At 35.9% G+C, this 26117-nt stretch overlaps 1 protein-coding gene across 12 annotated transcripts in view; it reads left to right on the forward strand.

Annotated features, from left to right (window-relative positions):
• Positions 1-26117, forward strand: part of cadm1a (cell adhesion molecule 1a) — a 462767-nt gene that overhangs the window by 396374 nt on the left and 40276 nt on the right. For 5 of the 12 annotated variants that reach the window (NM_001113551.3, NM_001444012.1, NM_001444014.1 and 2 more), the window contains one exon: positions 12561-12644. The exons of 5 other annotated variants lie outside the window; for them this stretch is intronic. In NM_001113551.3, coding sequence (NP_001107023.3) covers positions 12561-12644 — 84 coding nt within the window. Of the gene's footprint in view, positions 1-12560; positions 13792-15674; positions 18868-26117 lie in introns of those variants that run through there. 2 more of the 12 variants (XR_015519664.1, XR_015519665.1) reach the window with 1 other exon arrangement.

Below are 26117 nucleotides of genomic sequence, written 5' to 3' on the forward strand. Positions count from 1 at the left end.
CAGTTCAACAGATGATTCATATGAAAAATCAACCTTCTGCCACTTTTCCAAATGATCCACTAGAAGTCAAGTTGTTATTTGTTACTCTTACACCTGGGATCAACGGCAAAGCTTTTGTCATGTACTGTATATAAAGAGCCAGCAACATCAATAGCTCGAAAGTATCTAATTTATTTACTTAAAGAAGTGCTCACAGCATGTAATGTTTCACAATGTGTCACTTTTTATACTCTTCTAGATCACATGATCTAATACAATACTGGCAAACAGTACAAACCAAGCAACCATAGTACAAATAAAAGCAGAAAACCATCATAACCTTACATGGTTTGGCTTCACTAACTATAGTTTAAACATGGTAAACTAATTATGGCAAACTGTATTCAACACACCAGAAAATCATGGTTAATACACAATAACGCTATTAATTTTATAATAAAACCATGATTTTTAATGGAGCTACCATAATATTTATTATAGTGCATTTGGGTTTAGGGTGTAACCCAAACTCCAACCTTAAAACTATACATATATATAGTTGCTAGCACAATCGTATGGGTAGAATTTTTCCAACAGAATACCAGCCCTCAATTTCAAATGCATCTGACACCCCTGGAGTAAAGTAAAACCAATGAAAAAGCCAATGAATCTGTCAAGCTGACTGTCAAGCATTCATCACTAAATCTCTCAAAAACCTTTTCAACATTATTACCTGGAAATGAACTGGAAAAAAAGTCTTTAAAATTGGCAAATTGCAGGGCCACCTGAATAATGTGCTTGTGCTTATGAAAGAAGGAAATCCGATTGCACTTCCTCCAAGGGGATCTTCTGTGTGGTTGTGTAAATGGCAAGCATAAACAGATATTTGTTTTAGCGTAAAACCTAAATCCTCATCTCTCGCCCATGATGTGTGTTCAACACAGCTTGCAGAAAACGCACCGCACAGAGATTGATAAACAGCCGGATTTTGTGACAAGCCTCAGACTTGTTTGAGAGACCTAATTGTCCCTTATATCCAACAACATGTTTAGCAGTAGAAAAATACTGAGAGCGAACAGCTGGAGGAACAGCAGTCTTTCTAGCAGTGCATGTAACTCGAGAAGATCCAGCTTCGGTCCAGCGAGCCCAACATATGTAGAGAAAAAAAAGCAAAACAAAAAAACAATCTACACTGCTGTCATGGTGGCTCCAAAACCGTGTCTATGCTGTAATAATAGTGCCGTGAATCACTTTCCCTCCATTCTTTAAGCTTGCTCACTTTGATTCAATTTGCCCCCATCAGTGTTTCCCCTCTCTATTCATCGTATTGGTGACGCACACATTTAAAAGTCAGATTCCGCTGATAAATTTGGCTGCTGTCAAACACGGCCGGTCGGAAATCTAGTCATCTGTGAATTCAGACATGCAAATGCGGCGTATTAGAGTTGGCTATGTAAAACCGTCCTACTGGGTGTCTGAAGATGAAAGAATGCATTGCAAATGACGTGCAGGCGCTCGTGTCTAAGCTAAAACTAGAGCATCTGAACCGCTGTGCATATTCACTGTGAACTTTTTCTTTTTTTATTCTAAATGACAGATTGTTGATGTAAAAATGTACGGTTTCATAACCATGTATAATTTATCTGAACTTTAGAGGATTTAAATAACTTTTTGAGCAAATGGTATGAACTTTGCTATGTAAAAATGTTTGTTATTTATTATTATATTATATTATATTATATTATATTATATTATATTATATTATTATATTATAGTATATTCTATTATTATCATCATTCATATTTTATTGCTTATGTTTTATTTATTACAGAACATGTTAAATTGTTTAAAGTTGAATTTACATTATTGTTTTTTAAATTTAATTTATTTTAATGTATTTTTGTATAATAATAATAATAATAATGATAACAATAATAATAATAATAAATTAAATGATAATAATAAAGTTGTTTAATTTATTTCTATTAAATAATAGTAATACTTATTATTTTTCATATTATTATTATTTTTTATTTTTATTAATTATGTACATATATTATTATTATTATTATTATTATTATTATTATTATTATTATTATTATTATTATTATTATCATTATTATTATTTTTAAAATATGACCCAAAACATTATTATTATTATTATTATTTATGTATTTTATATGGATTTATCATTACTAATATTATTAATGTTATTGTATTTAATTTATAATATTTTATGAAATAATATTTATTAGGAAATAATAATATTAATAGTTTTAGTATAATATTTTTTTTATTATTGTTATCTCTATTATTATTATCATAATTCATAGTTTAATGCATTTGTTTTATTTATTACAGAAATACAGTTGAATTGTCGTTCTTGATTTTTAAATTGTTTTATTTACATTTATTTTTGTATATTTTAATAATAAAAAATAATTAATAAATAATAAATAAATAAATAATAATATTCATTCATTTTACTTGTCGGCTTAGTCCCTTTATTAATCCGGGGTCGCCACAGCGGAATGAACCGCCAACTTATCCAACAAGTTTTTACGCAGCGGATGCCCTTCCAACCACAACCCATCTCTGGGAAACATCCACACACACACTTATACGCTACGGACAATTTAGCCTACCCAATTCACCTGTACCGCATGTCTTTGGACTGTGGGGGAAACCGGAGCACCCGGAGGAAACCCACGCGAAGGCAGGAAGAACATGCAAACTCCACACAGAAACGCCAACTGAGCCGAGGTTCGAACCAGCAACCTTCTTGCTGTGAGGCGACAGCACTACCTACTGCGCCACTGCCTCGCCCCTAAATAATAATAATAATATAATAAAGAAATAATAAGCATTATCAATCAATCTGTTCATAAAAACAGATGCATGACTCTCTGTCTTGTGTAATGGGCTTTTATTACCTGTTTTGCAGGAGGTATCATACTGTAGATTTGCCTTGTAATTATTGAGAAACATTTCATAAATCTTACTATAACATGCTCAGGCTGGCAGATTGGATGGCTGCTGTTTTTAAGTGCTTTCATGTCTCATGGCTCAAAGGCTCCGAGTCTCTCCATCCACACCCATTTTCTGCGGTCTGCCAGAGTCATTAACAGGGGCATCTCCTCAGCCTCCCTTCATTAGCCTTTCAGTGGCGTCTATGCTGCTGCCAGTGTCACGTTTGGAGGTGCGCATTATTGTTATTTTATGCTGTTCACTCACCTCTCGCCCATTGATTCTGCTGAGAGGAGGAATGTGCAGAAATGCTCTCCAATTCAATTTATGCTGTAGCCAGGCAAATGTGCCACTTCTGCCATTTTTATATGATGTCCTCGTTAAATAATTGGAGGGGATTTCTGTAGATATGACTCTATTGTTTTTAGTGCTTAAATAGATTTTTTTGTTTTGTTTTGATCATAATAACAAAGTAACACATATTTACGAAAAAGTTGCCTCAATCTATTTTCTTAAACTGATAGAATTGATGTCTTTTAAATTGATTGTTGTTTTATGAAGATTTTTATATATTACAGACTAAAATTATTAAAACAGATTTGATCTTTTTATTAACTTTTTTTCATCAACAATAATAAAATATTATGATAATATAATGCTGTGATGTTTTCTCTCTTAATTTCATTTTTGTTTTTTGTTTTTAGTAATACAATTTTATTTTTCCAGCAATTTTTTCAATGAGATTTATTCATTTTTATTGTTTGTTGTGTATATATTTTTTGTTATTTTTTCAAATGTTTTAGTATTGTTTGTACACAATGGAATGACGCAGTAAGTAGTACTGTCGCCTCACAGCAAGAAGGTCACTGGTTCGAGCCTCAGCTGGGTCAGTTGGCGTTTCGGTGTGGAGTTTGCATGTTTTCCCTGCGTACCCGTGGGTTTCCTCCGGGTGCTCCTGTTTCCCCCACAGTCCAAAGACATGCGGTACAGGTGAATTGGGTAGACTAAATTGTCCGTAGTGTATGAGTGTAAATGAGTGTGTATGGATGTTTCCTAAAAACAGGTCGCAGCAGGTAGGGCATGCGCTGTGTAAAAACATTTGCTGGATAAGTTGGCAGTTCATTCCGCTGTGGCAATGCTGGATTAATAAAGGGACTAAGCAGAAAAGAAAATGAATGAATGAATGTTTGTATATAATTAATATCTTTTAACTATGGTCTAAAATTATTTTTAAAAAATGTGTTGTTTATTTAACTTTTTTTTTGGATCAATAATTAAGTCTTGTTCTGTGTTTTTCAATCATTATTAGATAATTGTCATTTTTATTAATTAATTGAATATTATTTTAATCATTTATATGAAGTCAGTACAGGGCCTTATATACTTGCAGCGTAAAATAAAGATTTGCAAACAAAAGCTAAATTATTTTGCAAAGAAATGTAAAAATAATGCAAATTTTAAAAAATCACAAATTGAAAATTAAGTTTTGTGAAATAAAAAAAAAATATTTGCAATTTTAATATTCAGTTAGGTCCATAAATATTTGGACATCGACACAATTGTAACATTTTTTGGCTCTATACACCAACACAATCGATTCGAAATGAAACATTGATTTACAAACAAGTGCCTTAACTGCAGACTGCCAGATTTAGGCTGTGGACTTACTGCACTTTTCGCCCCATAGACTTCCATTCATATGCACGTGAATGCGTCAGACCGAAAATGCAGTTTTGCAGTTCGCTGCGTTGGAAAGCTTTGTGAACTCTGACCTGCAAAATCACATCACATGATTGCGTGAGACCAATTGAAGATCAAAACATGACCTCTCTGGCCCGAACTTTAAAACATGGACCAATCATTTTGCTTAATCCCGCCCCTATTCGCAGTCTTGTGCAACAGAATTCCGTATGCTCAAACTCTAGTGTGACCGCAGCATTAATTTGAGGGTTTTTACATCCAAATCAGGTGAATGTTGTAGGAGTTACAACAGTTTGCATTCGTGCCCCCCAATTGTTAATGGTCCAAAGGTAACTGGACAATTGGCTTCTAAGCGGTTCCATGGCCAGGTGTGTTAATTCCTCTCTCTCTCTCTCTCTCTCTCTCTCTCTCTCTCTCTCTCTCTCTCTCTCTCTCTCTCTCTCTATATATATATATATATATATATATATATATATATATATATATATATATATATATATATTTTTTTTTTTTTTTTTTAAATAAAATAAAATTTAATTTAGTTTTTTGTAGTCATCTTTGTACTTTGTTTCACTTGGAAAAAATGTGATACACACAGTTTAAGAACCACAGTCTACAGTGTGTATGCGTGAACGTGTGTGTGTGTTTCTCATTTCATCCCAAAGGAAGCAAAACCTTAAAACTGCTGCGTATAGCCCCAAAATATCCCACACATTACAATATTTGGGTTAAGCTTCCCTCCCCTTCCGCCTGCCAGTTTTGCTACAGCAAGCGAAAATCTCCTTGAACAAACACGCAAAGCTGCCTGATGACAGAAGGAAGGTTTGCTGCTGCTGGGCAAATCAACAGCCCTGAGCACCCATTGCTAATCACACTATTACTCACGTGTGTTTTTCCTTTTTCCTGAATGCCTGTTATCCGTTAGGAGTCCCAGGACATGCCAGAAAAATACCATGCCGATTAAAGTGCTCATCTTGTCTCTCCTGATACCCTTCCATGCCTCCGCGAGCCACTCATGCGTTGGTCTGCGTCTCATTTGGGAGATGCAGCGTTTTAGGAAGTGGCTCAGCTAAGGGAGAGGGTAAAATATGAGTTCTCATCTTAGCGTTAGCTTTAGTGTGTCTGGGGAATCGGCAGTATTTTGCAGTGGCTCGGTTTTAATGAGGCTTCTACACACAAACACACATACACACACATGCTATGCTTCATAATGCGCCATGATAAACACACGCTGGGCTGACATGGCAGGTATACGCTGTGAAAGTCAATAAGTTCTGATACGGCTTTGCCTTTTAAAAAAGACACTCGGAAAAGATGTACAAAAACGGGCTGTTTCTAAACACAGCGAGTTATAGATCCGATCGGCCTGCCAAGTTTTTAATGAGCTATTGACACTGGTGATCTCAAACATCTGTTGGGCATTCACAGTTCACAACGGAGCTCCGCCAATAAAGTTGACACTCCGCTGAGTTGGAGATTTAACTCAACTAAAGGGATAGTTTGGACAGAATTGAACATTTGCTGTTTATTTTACTCATCCTCAGGTCACTTGAGGATGAAGATTGAAGATGCTTGTTCCTGAAAACGTTAACTCTTATTATTTCCTTCTGTTTTTTTTTTTAATTGTGTGACTTGGCACATTATGATTTTGCTAAGTATGATGCGATCCTGGATTAACATATGTTGATCCTGGAACATCATTTTTGTTCAAAAATGTAATCCATACTTATAGACTGATTTCACACAACCGCCATTTTAAAAGCGAAATCAAGGCTGCGGAGGGAAGAAAAAGTGTCACCTGAGTCACATAGGAACCTTGTGTACCTGGCTGTAAATCTTATCAGCGAAGAGAAAGTGACACAAATTTATCATTTCACCATCTTCCGAGTGACCTGAAGGTTCGTTCTGAATGGATAGTGAAAAATAAAAAGGAATATCGGACCTAATTTTCAGCTAAGTTAAGGAAAATGGCACTCATTAGCTAACATTTTCTTTTCCAAACACACGATTTAGATGACATTTATCAAACTCAAGTTAACAATCTCATTATTTCACTATATTAGACTTGTCATGATACTAAATTTCGGTACTGAAATTTATGAAAAAAAAAAAAACATAAATTTTGCGCTAACATTTAAGCGCTGAGCGCATAATACCTCTGATTTGCCATATTATTCACCAGTGCTCAACAGAAATGACTGTGTTTACCAAGTGCTGATGACCTTCACGGCCAATCACAGTCATTTCTGTTGAGTACTGGTGAATACTATGGCAAATGCGAACGTGCTTAGCAGCGCTTAAATTGACGTGAAGTTGAAGTTTTTTAAAGTTTGAGTACTGTGACAACACTATTACAGACAACATGAGATTGTAAAGAGGACTGCAGTGTTTTATCACTCACTGGGTTACATAGGATGAAGCAGGGAAGCTTCCTCACGGTGTTTACCTGGTACCATGAACTGAAGCCTAGGTGGCCACTTAAGCGCATTACTCTTAAAGAGATTATGATATTGTTTAAAGCCTAATATGCTTTTAATTGTTTAAATTAAATGTAACAATGAAATTAAAGGGATGTTTACACCATATCTGCATTTTGAAATCGCGGCATTAGCTGGGGGTTTGTAGTCCAAAGTATGTTATTGCACTGTTTACAGTGCTGATCCTATTCACCTTATTCTCTGCCGCAGCCATTTGAATCTTTTTGGCTCGAGAATTCCAGTCTCACTCACTTCTATTCATTTTTAGACATTAAAACAGCTCGTTTGCTGAATCGAGTTCTAAAACAATTGCAAAAATGAGCGCACTTCTGCATTGAAGAATAAGGTCAATACTTCCAGATTTTCGTGTTTTTAAATGACGGTAACGTGAAATAAGCGTATTCCCTACCTCTAAACCCAACCATAGATGTGAATTACTCCCAAAATCAGAGGGGAACAACAGTTGAATAACAATCACATAACCCTAACCACAAGCCTAAATAGGACATACATGTTTTTCAATTCTAATATGTGAATCTGGACAACAAAAGCATCATGATGTTACCAAAAATACATTGTATTGGTCAAAATGAATGATTTATTTCTTTTAATTCCAAAAAAACATGATAATATTGAGTATATTTTTTGGTCCAGTGCCTCATTGATCAGGGTTTGCCACAATGCAATGAACCACCAATTATTGCCACATATGTTTTACGCAGTGGATCTCCTTCCACCTGCAACCATGTATTAGGAAACACCCACACTCTCACATTCTTACACACACTCATACACTACAGCCAATTTAGTTAATCCTGTTCACCTATACCGCATGCCTTTGGACTTGGGGAAATGAGAACACCTGGAGAAAATCTATGCCAACATGGGGAGAACAGCCACACTGAGCCACCGTACCGTCCTGTATTTTTTGAGACTTATATTTTATCAATGTCTTAAAATATGGAAAATTATTTTGTTTCGTGTCTGAAGACATTAATAAATGTAATTTGTTCTAACTGAGATTGTGTATAATTATAAAGTAGAATCTCGAAAAGTTATTTCATTTTATTTTATATTTGTTTAATTTTTTAATTGTTTATTGAATTTGACTTAATTTAATTTAATTTTGTTTTATTTTATTTTATATTTCATTTATTTTTTATTATTTGTATTTAATTAAATAGAGTTTTATTTTATTTATTACTCTCAAAATACTAGTGATAATTTACCTACTTTTAGTCCATGAATCACCAACACTAGTTCAGCTAAAATACTTCTTCAATGTTTTACCGAAGGAAAAAAGACTAAAAATAAAACTGTTAAAAAAAATCACAGGACATTTTCCTTCATTCATGAGCTATCCTTTTAAGGGTAGTTTTGGTTTCTCCCATCTTTCTTTATTAAAACATTAATGTATCTGCTAGTTCATACAGCATTAAGCTTCTCAGGCTCAGCACACATTATTTAATGCAAATGCAGTCTATAGTGGATATTGATCAAATGTGCTGCTGCCGCTTGTAAAGTGAGCTCTATAGCTCTTCGTTAGCCTCTATTTTCCATGCTTGACTGAGTTTCCTTGCTCAGCTGTTTCCAGTTCCCTTTTTTGCCACAGCAGATTAAGGATGACCAAGCGTGTCAACATTTTCGCCCCTGTACTTTCAGACACGTGCATGATTGTGCTTAAATCCTGCACAGTTTAGCGGGTTCTCACAGCTTTTTTTTACTCATATTTTATACAGATGCAAATGTTTCTTTTCGTGTAGGCAAACAAGAACACGGTTTTGCATTTCTGGAACATTTCAAGGAGAGAATTTGTCACCTATAGCTGTGAGTGCCTTGTGAATCAGTGTAGTTCAAGACAGGTAACAACTAAGCACTGACAACCTGTGATCCATTAGGCTTTTTTATTGGCATGCCAAACATACAAATCTCTGAAAGTGCCTTTTCTGTCAGAAAGTGCAGTAAAGCAGTCACATCCCCTCTTGTCTCTTTAAGAGGTGGACAGAGTGCAGAAAGCTGTACGGCTGCAGTTCTTGATCATCGTAAACAATAAATGTCTTGTTTTTTTGTTTTTTTTTCAAATATTCATTCAATCAGAATTAGGCCCAGTTTATATTAATACGGTTTAGTTTTAAAACAGCATTTTAGAATGAAAACGATCCACATCCACACTGGCGTTTCACCTAGCGTTTCTGAACAGACCCATCCACATGACACCACTGAAAACGCACATCACATGACCATACACACACTCTGTCATGCGCTGCAGGATATTCACACGTTTGAGTTCCAATCAGAGAGCTTATATAGTTTACAGCTTTGAGTACACCTTTTCAGGTGAGAGCAGGTCTTGTCGGATAGTTCATCAAGGATATACTGCTGGATCGCGTCTCATTATAGTTGTTAGATGTGATATTTAATTCATCTTGTCTCTATGTAACAACTCTGGTCTTTTGAATCTATTACTTGTTCTCAGGTAAGGTGTTTTGGCTGATCACAAATATAAGCTAATATTTTAATTTATGTAACCACGTAAAGTGATTATGCACATTGACTAATTGCTTGCCTTTATTTCCTATATTGTAGACTTAGTGCATTATACTTTTATAATGACAGGGTGTGTTTCATATTTTTCGATGAAAATGAAAGGAGGCAGTTATGTTATAGGCTCTGTTTTGATTTAAATAATCATATAGTGAAGATGACGGTCATATAAATATATAGCTACAAGATGCATCAACATTTTTAGTGTCTGTTAAGTTAATATCAAAATAAAATTATGCAGTTCCTTATATCATGTTTTAATTTTATTGTTAAGATAGCGAAACAATGTAGTCAGGGCGATGCGAATGATGTTATAAAGTGTACTGTTTTTATCCTATGTGTCCTATGTGAGTTTGTTTTCCTTATCAAACTTGCAAAGTCTGAGCTTAAGGACAGGGTGCAAGACAGAACTTTGTGCACTTAATAATAAGATAGGTTAATGTCTGCAGCCACACCTCCATTTTTAGATGTCTCTGTTTGCCTCGTCCACATTGACATGGAGCAGTAGCGTTTAGAGCAAACGAAAATGGTCTCTCCAGTGTTTTCAAAATGCTCCATTTTCAGGGCTCGAAAACGTTGGCGTAGTTTGGACAAAAGGTATAAACATAACAAAACGTATGCATTTTAAAAACGTATTAGTGTAAACGGGGCCTTAGAGTTATAATTGTTGAAGGGGTGGAAATAATAGAATCTGTTTGTTTCACCCTGCTCATTTTTGGATATGATTATTGTTTGTAGAACTTTATAGATATTGATTTTTTTCCCTTTGTGTGTGTTTCCCACATGCAGCATGTTTATTGTGTACTGTATTTATTTATTTTTTCTCAAGAAAAAAGGAAGAAAAGAAATGATCACAATAAAAGATGATATGTCAACATGTGTATAAAATCTATAATAGTTTTCACACACACACACACACACAAATAAAGCAGTTGTTTTCATCATTAATATGTATTGTGTTGGCTGTTTTGTCTGATCAATCATTTTTGGCTGAAGATTTGGGTAATAGCTTGTGTCATTCTGGTAACTGAAGGAATAAATATGTTAAAATACAATTAAAATAGCAAAATATTTTACTTCATTTTAATTAAATCTACTGAGATTTTGTGTGCATGAAATTGACACAAGCTGTTGAACATTAGTGCATGTCCCTATTCAAATATTTATATTTGTGAAAGACCTGATATTATTATTGAATTTGGTAAAATAATTCACATTGTGGTGGTAGGGGTACAAAATGAATGGCACAATCAAATTAATGATTTTTCTTTCTTTGTCATTCATTCTTTGGGCTGTCATGAGTAATGTGTTTAAAGTCTGAAGGAGACCTGCACTATAATTATTTCAAATGGATTAAATTTCATTAACAAAAATATATTGATCAGTGAATAAGTAAAGAACAGCCTAAGACAGTTTAATTAAATATCAGTCACCCTTTTATACAGTAAACGCTCACAAAACAAACTGTATTTCTATATCTCAGATTTTCTTTCTCTACTTTTCAACCCAGGGTAAAGTAATCCTTTGTTATATTACTGCATATTTTACACTGAACACATTTTAATGCCCTTCACCTACAAATTTGATTGTATTAAAACAATAATTAGTGTCTTTTAATGTCATGTGAACAATATCAGAACTGAAATTGCTTTCAAATCTTAAAATATGTGCTCTGACTGTGTGTTTAGACTGTATGTTTATATATTATACTGTTAATTTGGTCAACGCAGGTCTGAAAGAGTCCTTAGAACATATTTAGCATGATCTTAAAGCCCTGTAGAGTCCAGGCATGGCATGTCACACAATACACAGCTGCCATTTTCTGAGTGATCCTGTATATTGGTAAAGGAGATGGAGGCCGGTTTCCCGTCTGCCCATCTCGCTTGGATGTTTATCATTAGAGAGTGCAAGCGTTTCTGGGCTCCCACCGAGCTCTTTTGATGGAGCGCAGACAACAAAGTGGGGAGGGGAGGCAGCCGACCAATTTCCCCCACCACAGATGTTAACACAGTGGTATCTGTCTGGACGCGCTGGGCAAACAGTGGCGCAGGCCGCGTCACTTTTCACGCCTGTTATCTCGCCCCCCGCCTTCCTCCGCTGCCATGCCTCCTTTCCCATTCCTCATTTCATTAATGTTTGCCTGTTTGTCTCTCCGTGAAAAATCCTGATCACCCCAAGCGCTGGACTGGCTAACGCTCCCGCTGGGTTAACTCGCCGACATCAAACACGCTAAGCCCGTCACAGCCGCCGCCGCTGTCTCTGGCTTCTATCAATATTACGGCCAGCACTCCACACTACAAATTGCCAAATCAGAAGCAACATTACTAGATAGTAGGGAGGGAAAACGGCTAATGAAGTGTGAAAGTGCAAAAAAACAAACAAGAGAACGTATGCCAGGACCCCTTCTGTGTGTCATCGCTATGGTCATTTGTTAGCGCAGACATTTTGAAACGCATAACCATCTGCATTTGATGTTTTCCTTCATTTCCAATCACTCCCTCATGTCATCATTTCATTTTGGTTGGCTTTCTTTTGATTGTTGTTAAATGCTGTTTTGTTCACTAAATTAGCTTTAAATGCTCTCTCTTACACACACACACACACACACACACACATACAAACAAACAGAGGATATGTCATCAGAGAAATCCCCACAGTTACCTTGTACAATGATGCTTTCACCAGAGAGTGATATTTCATTTTGTACAATAGTTACGCTTGATAATTCACCATAGTTTGCAGAATAATTTGCCATCTGTGGGGGTAAAGCGACACATATTACACAACACAAATCTGTCTCTCATTGTTGTTGATTTGCTCACGTTTGGTTTCGTTTTTCCTGATTTTTTCCCCGTATGTCATGTTTTTTTTTTGTTGTGTTTTTCCATCTAGATGCCCTTACCACAACCCCTAAACCCACAACCACCACCACCACCACCATCTCCGCCACAACCTCCCCTCCAGACGTCATACAAGGTATGGTATGACCTCCATCCACCTGCTCAGCCTGAGCGCCTTTGTGTGTGCGTGCGGATGAGAGAGAGAGAGAGACAGATAGACCGCCAGCAGCTAGCCAGGCTTGATAAGATTCTCTCGCTGATTATGAGAGGACCGTGTCCCACATGAGACCGGGCCAGGGCTGGGCCAAGCTCGCAGCGCTGTCGGTGCCACATGTCAGAGCTGGCTCCCTTTACCATTCTCTCAAATTTTAGCCCGGTTCACTCCTTTAGCGGCCTAATCTTATCAGGATCTGGCGCTGTATCCAGGCCTGTCTGGTGCAGGGATTACAGAACCCCCTTTATGTTTCCTGTGGGCTGACAATGACGGCAGAGTCTTTGTGGCCAAGAGGAACCTGGATCAAGCGTGTACATGTTTGGATTTCTAATTCACCGAGCCAAGCACATTCGACTGCACAGGTATAATGATTCAAAAATCAGGTTTGGACTATCATTACATCAAATCCCTGCTCATGCTATTCGCAGTTTAGTCTGGTATCCACCAGTGGATTATCACTGTTATTGTTTATCCAAAGAGACTTTCAAGGTGTCTTTTATCAGGGTCGTAAACACTGAGGTCATTGAGATAGTATTGCACAGATTTTGCGCTCTATTGCACAGTGTTTTGATTGTTGTTTACAAAAAAAATATGTAAAAGTTTTAGGCTGTTTTTTTTGTGATCATCAATGTCAAAAACACTGAATTGGCCAATCAAATCAAAGTATCACTAGAGCAATGCTTCAGTTTTAAAGGAATAGAGTGGGGTAGAATGACATGCAGAGGGAAGTATGTATATCAGGGTCATGTCTTTATAGATGTGTTTCTACATCTTACTAATAATATACATTTTGTTATAATATTTCAATTCATTTATACTGATACTATTAAATTAACATTATAGCCAATAGAGTAAATATCATTTAAGTATTATTTGCACATACACTACCGTGGGTTTAGATTTGGGGTCAGTAGGATTTTGAAATGTTTGAAAATAAGCTTAATCTGTTCACCAAGGCTGCATTTATCTAATCAAAAATACAGTCGAAATTGTAAAACTGTTAAATGTTATTGCGATATAAATTAACTGTTCAAACTTTGTTTATCATTTAATTGAATAATTTATTCCAGTGATTTTAAAGATGAATTTTCAACTTCATTACTCCAGTCTTCTGAGTCACATGATCCTTCAGAAATCACTTTAATATTACTTATTATTATTATTATTAATGGTAATAGTAATTAAAGCAATAATGACTGGAGTAATAATTTAATTTAAAACTGCATACAATAAGTAAGAAATGAATATAAAAAAATAAGTATTTTACAATGTAACATTTATGTACCAAACATTTGACTGGTAATCATTCATTCATTCATTCATTCATTTGTCATTCATTCATATATGAAATTGTTTACATTTGTAGTTAAATGTACTTGCTGTAGATAGTTATATATAGTCTCTTATTCTCTAATTATCACCAATATTTGATTTAATGTAAGTTTGGCTAAACAGATATGCTTTGGGAAAACCTAAAATGCTATGCTTTAATGCTTAATTTGATACATACTGTGTGTATTTGGTCAATCACATAATGCATAGTGGAAGAAGCCTGAAAAAAAGATGTTTCAAAATCTTGCAGAGGAGTATTTAATTACAAATTGCTTTATTAACTTATTTAACTATGAAGTAGCAACACTACTGTTAATATTGATCTTAAAGCATTGCTATTAGATTTTTTTATGTTTTAATTACATGTAATGTTAATATACACCATGAACCTTTTTGCTTGGTAGCACTGGTGCTCCCAAAATGTAGTTGTACCAACCAATTATGAGCTCCGTTACTACCCAATTTACATTAACAGATTCATTGCATTTGAAATCAACACTAATCAAAACTAACAAACAAACAAAAAATAAATGTATGCGTCTACTGGCCCTGCACGCACTGCTTGACATAAATAAAACAAAAATAACTATGCTGTGTTCTCAAGGGTGGTAATATTGCACAGATGCTATTGACACATAACTTATTATTTGCATAATCATCTTATTTGCAATAACGGTCTTTTCATGAGCTGCAATATTAGTGTAATCTTAGTCAATGCAAGTCCTTTTGTGATGGTGTGTACGGTGTTACATTGTACATATAGCTGCCACTTGCAAGGCTTACAGCAGTCTGACAATCAACACACTTGAATCTCACACTAAAATTGTGTAGATGTGGCAAACGCTGCAACCTGGAAACTCCGTCACACTGGCTTTAAAGTGAATGCTTAAGTCATTTTCATAGCAGACTTTAACTAAAGTCCCTTTAAGGTGCATTCTATAGTCTTTGTTTTAACCCACTGGAAGTCTTTTATCCACTCTTCCAAAAGTGTAAATGGTGGATTAACATTCACCACATGATCACTAATCAGATGTGCCATTATTTGTAACTTTAGGTGGTTTCTAAAACAAAATCTGTCTGTGTTGTTTTCATTCTCACATTCAGGGCTTTATATTTTCGCAGTTGTAGCTTCCTGTCATCAGAAGGCAGAAGGCTGTGATTGGCAGCTGATATTAACTAATCCATTCACGTTCAGTTCAGAGCAGTGAGCCAATCAGAAGAGCTTGAAGGCGGGGCTAGCATTGTTGGCTTTGTTTACTGCAGCAACTGTTTTAAACTATTCCTGAGCAATGATTTTCGTGTTTTAGGTGCAAAGAAAATGTGCTCCTAAATCTGCACATGCGGTAAACATTTTGCAGTGAAAACTGGTCAAACAGCAACTTTATGGACTGGTATACTCCCAAATATATTTTGAGGTTGCATACACTCTCAAAAATAAAGGTACAGGAGCTGTCACTGGGGCAGTACCTTTTCAAAAGGTACATATTTGTACCTGAAGGGTCCATAATGGTACCTCAATGGTACTTTTTAAGTACATTTGGGTACTAATATGCACCTTAAAGGTACCATTGTGAACTATTTGGGTACAAATATGTATCTTTAAAAATGGTACTGCCCCAGTGACAGCTGCTGTACCTTTATTTCTGAGAGTGTAGATACAATTTCGGGTGCATATGCCCTGACACCACTGTTTGACAGTTTTAGATTGTAAAGATTATTGGAATGTCTTTTTAGGAATACCAAGGATTTATTTTATTTATTTTATTGTTTAACATTTTTTTAATTGAGATAAATCCCGTGATCATTACTCCAGACTTCAGAGTCACACGATTTAAGGCCAATTGTTGTCATAGTAATATTTTTCAGGATTATTTGATGAATAAAAAGTTCAAAAGAACCAGAAAACATTGACCCTAAACTTTTGAAAGATACTGTAATCAGCCTATGGCTAAATGGAAATATGCATTCAATTTGTTTGTTTGCCACAAGTCACCCTTTAGCGATCATTAAAATAATTGGACATCACCTGCAGGACTCGTGCTTCATTTAACAGCATCTAAATAATTCCACGTTGATTAAAAAAAGACAGATGCATGACTGGAGGGGCAAATCTATATGCATATGGCCAGGCCATGGAGCACGCTTGGAAAACTGGGCTTATGGCCACAGCATAGACGCTACAATTAACTTTTTTGTTCTGCCGGGTTGGTTTGAACCTGCTTATTTTATAATTGAGTGAACTCTGAATGTAGGGCCAGCTCTGTTGCCGAACGATACCAATGCCCCTGCGATACTGACCACCGCAAGCTCATTAGCTACTCTAATCCACTCTACTCAACATAAAAAGCACACAAAAGCTAATACGGCCCCAGATGATGGAAAGCTAAATCAATGTTGCTGCTGGTTTCAATCTCTAAAAGAGACCCTGATGTAATTTGCTGCCTGTAATGATTGTGATATTGAAGCAACCGATTGAGATCATTTCACTCTCTGTTTTTCTCCTTCCTCAAGGCAATTCTTTATATTATAGTGAAAAGCGTGCAGATTGCTAGAGATGCAGCTCCACGCTTTGTTGTGTACTTGCCAATCCGAGTGGGAGCGGCGGACGGTTCCGCGAGCAATCAAAATCTTGGACTGACTTGCGCGGATGATTTGAGAGAATCTATAAAGGGCTGAGAAATGAATCGGCCATGATTAGGCTACATGATTGTGTTTAATGAAAGAAGCAATGACGCATACTAATGAGACACACCCTCTTTCTTCATTAAAGAGGTGAATGAATCTCGTTAACACAACCGCCTGCTGCACACATTGAAATCCTCTAGAGGTCCAACCCGCAGGCATTGCTGTGGATAAACGCCGCTGATAGGGGAAATATTATTCAATTACAATCATATTGCGTTGTTTGTGCCGAATGATTCCAGCTCTGGATACACTATTGCTCTGCTGTATCAGGCCACATTTTTATCACTCTTCCCTTAAAGCGCTTCCTATTATCCTCATGTACTTCAATGGGAAAAGTGGGTCCTAAGCAGCCACACTGCTCCCGCCTTCTGCTGATTTCATTTATCCTTTGGCTAGATGTGTATAGTTCAGGAACACCACATGAATTTATCAGTCCACTGAGGTGGAGGCCACTTAGAAATTTAATACATTTTTGATAAACTGGCTATAAGAGAAATGGAATGGGCTATACTGCACTTTTAAAAAATCTATTAAAGCCCTAACGCAAGGCTAAAGTGCTCCACAGCTTCAGGAGGTGACATTTAGAGATGACTAAATTGCCATTTACACTGAAAAATAAATGGCTAAATGGAGAGGCCTTGCTTGCCACCATACGCAATAGGGACAGATGTCATTAATTTATATTTGTATTGTTTTTTTTCCTCTCCCGCTAAACACAGCTCAGAAATGGATGTTTATCGATATTTCTGAGAGCTCTTTTATTTCCCGCAAAGCTTTTGCAAATTTGATCAAAGATGAGAAATTTTTTCCTCTGCCTCTTTCTCTGGGGCTGACAACGCAATCTGTCCTCCATCTCCCTCGTTTCTCCCATCTCGTCATTTGCTCTATCTCTTTCTGTCCATTTATCTGTCTGTGACTTTGAGCCGCTGTGAAAAGGGAAAGACTGAATGAAGACTCTGAAGGTGTTGTTTAGTCCTCGCATGTCCCCGTTTCCCCAGACTATTGTGTTTATTTTTGTAGCCAAGCCCATTTTTTTATATTACTGCCCAAAATCTGTAATTCAGAGCTGTGGTGAAAGGCTCACAAAGAATGAGAGCTCTCTCTTACACACACACAAACACATTTTTTTCCTCTCTCTTTTTTTTCTATCTCTTCCTTTTTTTTCTGTTTTAGCCTGTGACTGGCACCAGCAAGTAACCATATTCACAAATCTGTTTGTGTTAAACTACTTTGTGCTACTATAATTATTATAAAACTACATTTTTACATTTCATAAAAATCCCAGTCCAAAAGCTATAATATTTCAATTCATAGATATGGCTTAGTTGCATCTTCATTATAAGTCTCAGTGCACATGTAGACAGAGAGTGTGCTTTAAATGTGAAAGTATTTATTTAGGCTTTTAAACCGTTCAACATTCATATCCATTAAAATAAGTGTTAAGTCACCTAACAGCTTTAGAAATAGATAATATGACAATAATTAGGGAAGCTCTGATCGATTGGTCAGAGATCGGTATCGACCGATGATCACATTTCATGACTCGATTGGTACTCGCTGATCTGGCCGATCTCATGAACTGATCACAATTGTTTACGTGTTTACAAGCAGAGGACACATAAGAACTGAAATCTGAAAGTTCTGTGTTTTCTACAATATTGCAAGTTCATTAAATTGTGGATGGAAATATTATGGAGATAAAAAAAAAATGAAACTTTGAATATTTAACAATAAAACTTATTGGAATATACGTATTGTAATATGCTTTAGTTTATGGACCTATTTCCCTTTGGTAGCAAAGCATTTATAGGTTTGCATTTTAACTCCTTATCGAAGACAACACATACACTTAATACAGAAATATACTTCATTGAACAAGTACACATATACATCACCTACATACTATATAACTGCAGGTTAACTATGTTTGTGTGTAATAACTTTAACCATTATAAGCTATTAGTTACTAGTAGGGCTGAGAAATCAAATCGCAATCACAGTTTGAAATGTTACGATTAGTGCGTGATTGTCATCTGTTTGTAAAAGTGTTACTAGCCAATTGAGTGAGCACACTTTCGTTTAGCCCAATCGAAATTGTGCAACTAAACTACGCGGAACAAACACATTTAAAAAAAAAAAAAGGAAATATATACAAATATATCATTGTAAAGCATCCTAAACAAAATACTAATTCAAAAGGGAGGGCTGTGATGGGTCTTCTCATTTGTGTTGAGAACTGTACATTAAGGCCTGTAGATGGTGATGTCACTTTGTAAAGAAACACACCACCTGTTCACACATGTACTGTTCTGAAGTACTTACTTAAAACACGTCAACATTTTCTCTAATTGTGTTTTTGTAGTTTAAACAAATGTAATAACAAAATTGATTTGAAAAAAATAAATAAATCTGATGTTTGCATTGTTAGGCCTCAAAACAATGTTTTTGTGTAAAAGAACAAATAAAATGCACTTTTAGTTTAAAACCATGTCTGGATTTGGTCATGTTTTTTTAAGGTAAAATTCTAGCAATTATTAAACCATTAATTTGAGTTTTTACCTCAATAAACTTCTAATGTGCTGCGTATTATAAGTTTCTAAGGTAGCAGTTTGGTTTAAGTATAGATTAGGAATGCAGTATATGATCTAGAATATGTACTTTATAAGTACTAATACACAGCCATATCTTAAAAATAGAACAGAATCTACAGACATTTTTGCTATTTCTGTGCAGATAGGTTTTTTTTTTTTTTGTTAATAAAAAATAATAATAATTTTAAAAATGTGGGTTTATGCAGAATGATTTCAGGTGTATCATAACAAACGTAATATATGAAATAAAAAAAATAATAATACCTTTTTAACTTTTATTTAATGTTTACAATGCAAATTCAATTAGATCCACTTTTTTTGGTAAACATAGTCTCATATAATATCTCTCATATAAAGTCTCTAATGATATATCTTCTAAAAGGTAGATAATATTACTACACAAACTGTATTGTCAATAAATAAAATTAACACTTTCATATTAGTAAATTATATTACGGAAATTAATTTAAAAACTGAATAAATATAAGTTTGCTCACAAGCAAATAAATAGACTCAATGATGCAACACAGGCTCATTCTGAAAATGTAACCCTATATACATTTCTTAAGATTGTAAATTATGTAGCCAGAAGTACATATGGCTGCATTTCATTGTTTTAAATGAACGCTATGAGGTGGTATGATGCCGTTCCTTTTCGCGCTTAACAGCTGACGACTTACCTCCATGTGGACAACTTTCTGTCTGTTATCAGTTTATTCAGTTAGCTCACCATGTTTGTCGATGGACTTGAGATGCATAGAGAAGATGACCACGACAATGGGGTTCAAGTCCGGTGAAGAACAGCAGGTAAGACAAAAACAAAAGCCAAAAAATAAAATAAACACGTAAATAACAGGGTAAGAATGTAGTAAAACAAGGTAAAAATCAGACGAGGGCTTTTAAAATTGTCGGTTGGGTTTCGGGAAGTGGGTGTTTAGGTCAATCAGTGCTTTTTAAAATACTTTTATTGTTCAGTCAGTCAAACAATCAGCCGCCTCTGGTGGATGACCGAGAGAACAGCAGGCATGAATGGCACTCGCGAGAGAAATTTGAGATCTCAAAAAGCGTACACAGCAGCCTCTGTTGGATTTGCAAAATCAAAAGCTGCAAAAAAAAAAAAAACCTAGCTCCTGGGACGTATTTGATGGTCTCCTAAAATGTATGTAGAGGTACGTTTTCAAAATGAGCCTGGGTTGCAATGATGTGCTAAAAATCTGCAGATTTCTGCTCACACAGATTCCATGTGGGCCAAGTAATAAGCCACTAATTAATAGTGAAGACTGGTGCTTTTATATTTGTCCTATTTTAGCAAAGATCACTAATGACAATATAAATGCTTTTCAAAATTAGCAACAAAACCATTATTGAATAATATATATATCCCTGTACATACAATTAAAAAGCAAAAGCAATATTGTGATTAAATGGACGCTACAAAAGGCACAGCTAAAACAATGTTCACTTCATTAATGACATGCTTGGCCTTTCTAATAAAACACTGCTGAATACATTATTATTGTTATTATTTTCTTTCTTGTAATTGATTAAAGACCATAAATGATTTCGGCACTCAATTCATTTTAGCAAGTAACAAAAAAAGAAAAACTAAGGGAGGGGAGAGAGAGGAGAAAAAAGTGCTTTTGTCAGGGCTTAAATTGCATAAACACCATCTGGTAAACTGATTTTGGAATTGAACAAATGAATTGCCCAGCAAAAGCACTTGCGCGTAAGATAGAAGTCCATTTCTCTCCCTGTCTGATTCCCGCAGCAGAATACATGCCAGACAAAGAGAGATGGCTCGCTGGCAGAGAAAAGGCTAATTCACTAAAGGTCAATTGCATTACCACAGGGAAAACAACCACTGCAGTGCTTTGATACACAACCCAGGGAGACCATCCTCTAGAATTTATTGCACTTAGCATCATGCAAACACAGAAACGCTCCCAATAAGTCTTTTTTATGTAGAGGTATATTGTTATGGGAGCTATGATTACATTCTATGATGGCTAACCAGAGATAGGCTTGCAGAATATTCATCCAGCCAAGCCTGAACCTGCCTGGCCAAACAGGCTGCTTAAACACAAACATATAAATAATACACATTTAATGAAAAAATAAACTTTAAGCATTGGCTCAGTATTGCCCCAGTCTGTCACATATTCAAACAGACGCTTAATGTATTTAGATGCAGATTGCACCTAGACCACATTCCGTCTTCATTTGGTTAAATGTGGTGCATAATGCAAGTATACAGACTGCTCATTGCACTGAAGATCATGAGATGTCCTTGGACAGCAATTGCCAAAAAAACTCACTATCAAAGTTGGATATTTGTGAATACGAGGATATTAGGTTTAATAAATAAACTAACCTTCAATCTCTCATATCTTTACATTTCTAGTGATTTACATTGAGTACGTTTACATGGACACCAATAATCTGATTTTAATCAATACTCTGAATAAGAGTCTATCATGTAAACAGCGATTTTTGTTAAATTTAATCAGATTAAGATCATACTTGAAATAAATAAAAATTTGATTAAAACATGTGGAGTACAGACATAAACACCTTAATCAAACTATTACTGTTGTGTAAACTTTTTGCCGCATTTTGCGACTGGATTGTCTATACGCACATGGCTGTTTGAGTCAGTGAAGAAGAGACACTTGCATCATGAAATGTAGAGGTTTTTTTCCTATACAGTGTCCATTAAAACTGCACTCTTTCAGCAGTTCATACTCCCATCCAATATCATGCATGAAATGTTCCTGAATGAAAGTGAAAGTGCCAAACTGCAGTTAAAGCCAACAAATTAAAAATGAATCACCCAAAATTACATGAAACTCCAGACGAAATGTGGATAGTGTAGGAACGCAATGACGTTAGTCATTTATATGCTACAACATGTAAAACGGGATCATGAAAGGAACATTCAAAAAGCAACTCATCTAAACACCTTAATCTATATTCAGATTACTAATGTCTTTGTAAAAGTAGTCACTGATAGGTTATGGACTGTAGTTAAAAAGTTTGTTTACATTTCTTCATGTCTAAACCTATATACTTTTTTATTTACACCATTTGAATAGATAGATTAATATAATGGTTAATCAGCCATCAAAGTGTGTCATTTGTGGCACAAATAGGATTTAGGGGACTTTTATTGTGGCATGGTTGTTGGTGTTAGACAAGCTGGTGTCAGTATTTCAAAAACGTTCACATACACTCAATCATAGGGTTTACTGAGATGCCATTTACACTAGTGTGCTTTTGTTTTGTCTTCTTTCAGAAAAAAAGGTCTCTCTTACACTTTATATTTTAGTGTTTTCAAAAAGCACTTTATTTTTGCAGGTTGAAAACACCACAGTGATCACTCCAGGCATAACCGTAAAATCACAAACTCTGGCATTGTTATTTTAGGGGTCACGGGCTGAAAAGTTTGGAAACCCCTGACTTAACCACTTATCACACTTGCAACTATAAATGTTTAAAATTGAAGCAGATGAGCTACAGCAGCAGAAGAAGAGCACACCACTGACACTCTTGTCAGCTAACAACAGGGAACTGAGGCTAAAATTAGCATAAGCTCTCCAAATTTGGACAGCAGAAGATTGGAAAAATAGTATTTGGTCTAATGAGACTTGATTTCGGCTGCAAAATTCAGGAGGTAGGGTCAACTTTTGGCATTAACCACATTTCAACAATTCAGCCTGCTGGTGGTGTAATGGTGTGGGAGATGGTTTCTTGGCACACTCTGGGCCCCTTACTACCAATCAACCTCAGCCTTCCTTAGTATGGTTGTACATCATGTGCATTGCTTTCTCAGTATAGCAATTTTGTTTCACATTTTTGTTTCAAGTTTAAGTAATTTACCCATTATTTAGCTGGACTTCCAGATAAACACTTTTTCTTTGCACTTAAAGACTATTTGGGGGTTTACTCTAACTGCTTTAATTAAGCTTTTTTTCCTTGATAGACTCATCACTATATGGCACTGTATTACATCTATATACTTTTATTTTTTCACGTTTCCAAAGATGAGCTGTGTGCTTCTGAGATTCAGCAGTTGTGCCCTTCCCCTGGGCACCGAGCGCATGTTTCGCTGTCGTCTCCTGTGCCACAGAAAGCTGTCGCAATTAGCCACAAAGCTGTGTGCCTATTGTCATCTCTGCTGATATCAGCTGCTGATGTAAGCAAGGACACTGCCTCAGGTGACCCACACGAAACAAAGGACCAGGCATGAGGGGGAAGGCCATTGCTCATCAGCAGACTTATTGACGCACTTCTGCCTGAACCAGTAATGGGCTTAGCAGGCTTCCAGAGGCCTTCTCATGATTGAGAGTTGGAGGACAGCTTGAAGATTGTAATACTCATTTTGGATAAGATCCTTAATTTTTTTTTGTCGTCTGTCCCTGGATAATAGTAAATAACCAGGGCTGCTCCCTTACATCCCTCCTGCATTCTCTGTGTCTCCTCCTTTCTCGGTGAGAACAGGCTCCAAACCATCTGCCTGATGGGAATCACAGCATGCAAAAAGTGATGGAAACCCTCCGCTTCCCTCTTAATGTCAAATAATAACCTGAAGATATTATTGCTCATTTTGATTGTATTTTATTCGTAGCCCCATACTTCATCTCAGCACTCCCTCCTTGAACAGTTCGCCTCGAGTACTCAGTGCCCACTTTCTGGGGCTGACAGTTCATGTTTGATAATGTCTCAAACATCTCCGCCCAACGGCACCATGGCTCCAGACTTATACAAAGGCTTGCTGTGCAGCTGTAAGTGGAGTGTTATTTAAGTCGTTCATTTTTCTGTTGTGTGAAGTCCTTTTAGAGGACCCAATGCTAGCAGTATGCTGAGACATTCCTTCAGTCATTATGTTAAAGGCCTTGCTGTGCTTTTGTGCCAGATGAACGCCTTTAATGATGGAGAGAGGTTTTTTATTAATATTTTGAGACCTAAAGAGCAAACACTAGCAGTGTGTTGATATGGGTCCCTGACCACATTAAGATTTTTATTTATTTTTTTACCTAAAGGCCTAACGGCAGGCACTGCAAACCTGCTCTCTCAGGTTTTTGGCTACATTTACAGCTTTTAAGTTTTGCATAACTTAAGCCTGGGATTATTCACATAAGTGAAGTTTCGCAAACTAATTTCAAGAGGAGCACGTGATATGATTGATCATGGCTGGTCTCCTATCCATCAGATCCATCAGAATAATGCAAATTCACTATAAATAGCCTGTCTAGAATTACTCCTTTATCTTCGTTTTCATAAGAATCCCCCCATCTACCCTATCTTCCCCATTTCCATTCTTTACAAGGGGAGCTCTCAAGAACTACCTGATCTCGTACCCCCTTTCATGCTTTTTTTGACCAGGGGAAGCCCTGGGCTCAATTATCTCTGAGCTCAGGGTTCTCTCCCAGGACAGCATGACAAACTTGCTAATATTATCAAGCATTTTCTGAGTATAAACTCTTAAAACCTCCTTAAAATACTTGTAAAAAAATTAAGAATAGAAAAATGGCTTTCTTTTTAAATTCATGATCTCTGATTTTTAGTAGATCTGCGAAGGTGTGTTCAGTTTCAGATGAGGCTTTTCTCTTTTCAGTTAACTGAAGTTAAACCAATTGAAAAAAATAATGGTACTACTTGTAGTCAGCATTATCATTGTAATAAATTTGAATATATTTAAGTATTTTACATTTAGAACAGGGGTGCCCAAAATTCTTCGTATAAAGGGCCAAAAACTAAATATCATCGGGAGCCATGGGCAGAAGATAAATATACCAAACTATATTACATTAAGGTTGCTATGGGTAATTTTCTAATTTATTTCATAAAGTTTAAAAATAAATAAAAAGCATTACTTTAAATCAAACTAACTAATGCAGTATATCTTTTAGATGTAGAACTTATTGCAATAAAAAAATAACAGTGAACAGTGGAGTTCAATACTGAATACACTAGTCAAGCGGAATCTTCCTTTGCCTTGATTTGCTCACTAAAGTTTCTGCATTGTCCACTATCCATCAGATGACAGTATGTACATTTAAAATAAATCTGTTTAAATTTCAATATTTCATTAAAAAAAAAATTCTGTTAGCTTTTAATGATAAAACAAAAAAAAAAGTTTACATTAGATTTAAAACGACAATCTCTAAATCATCCTCATCTCTCTAACTCTCTTCTCAGAGGGGTGACGGGCCAAATCAAAGGTTTGAGCATCTCAATGTGATATGATTGATCATGGCTGGTCTCCTATCCATCAAATCCACCAGAATAATGCAAATTTACTATAAATAGCCTGTCTAGAATTACTCCTTTATCTTCGGTTTCATAAGAACCCCCCCATCCACCTTATTTTCCCCATTTCCTCCTTTACAAGGGGGAGCTCTTGAGAACTACCTGATCTCGTAACCCCTTACATGCTTTTTTGACCAGGGGAAAGCCTGGTCTATAAATCATCTCTAAATCATCCTCATCACTCTAACTCTCTTTTCAGATGGGGTGACGGGACAAATCAAAGGTTTGAGCATCTCTGATTTAAACATTGTGATTGAATGGTTATTAGAAAAAGAAAAGTAACCTTTTTGCACAATTTTATTCCATTTTTTAGGTGACTGGTGCATTTTACCAGAATTCTGATATGCAGTTTTCACAGATTTAAGTCAAAAACGACTACAACAAAAAAATGCTTTACAATAATATATATTTTTGCTTGCTTAAGAATAATATTGAGTAAACATGTAGAACACATTTCGCCAATATACTAAGAATGCTC

The sequence above is a fragment of the Danio rerio genome, chromosome 21 (genome assembly GCF_052040795.2).
Source record: "Danio rerio strain M-AB ecotype USA chromosome 21, GRCz13ab, whole genome shotgun sequence".
Lineage (NCBI taxonomy): Eukaryota > Metazoa > Chordata > Actinopteri > Cypriniformes > Danionidae > Danio > Danio rerio.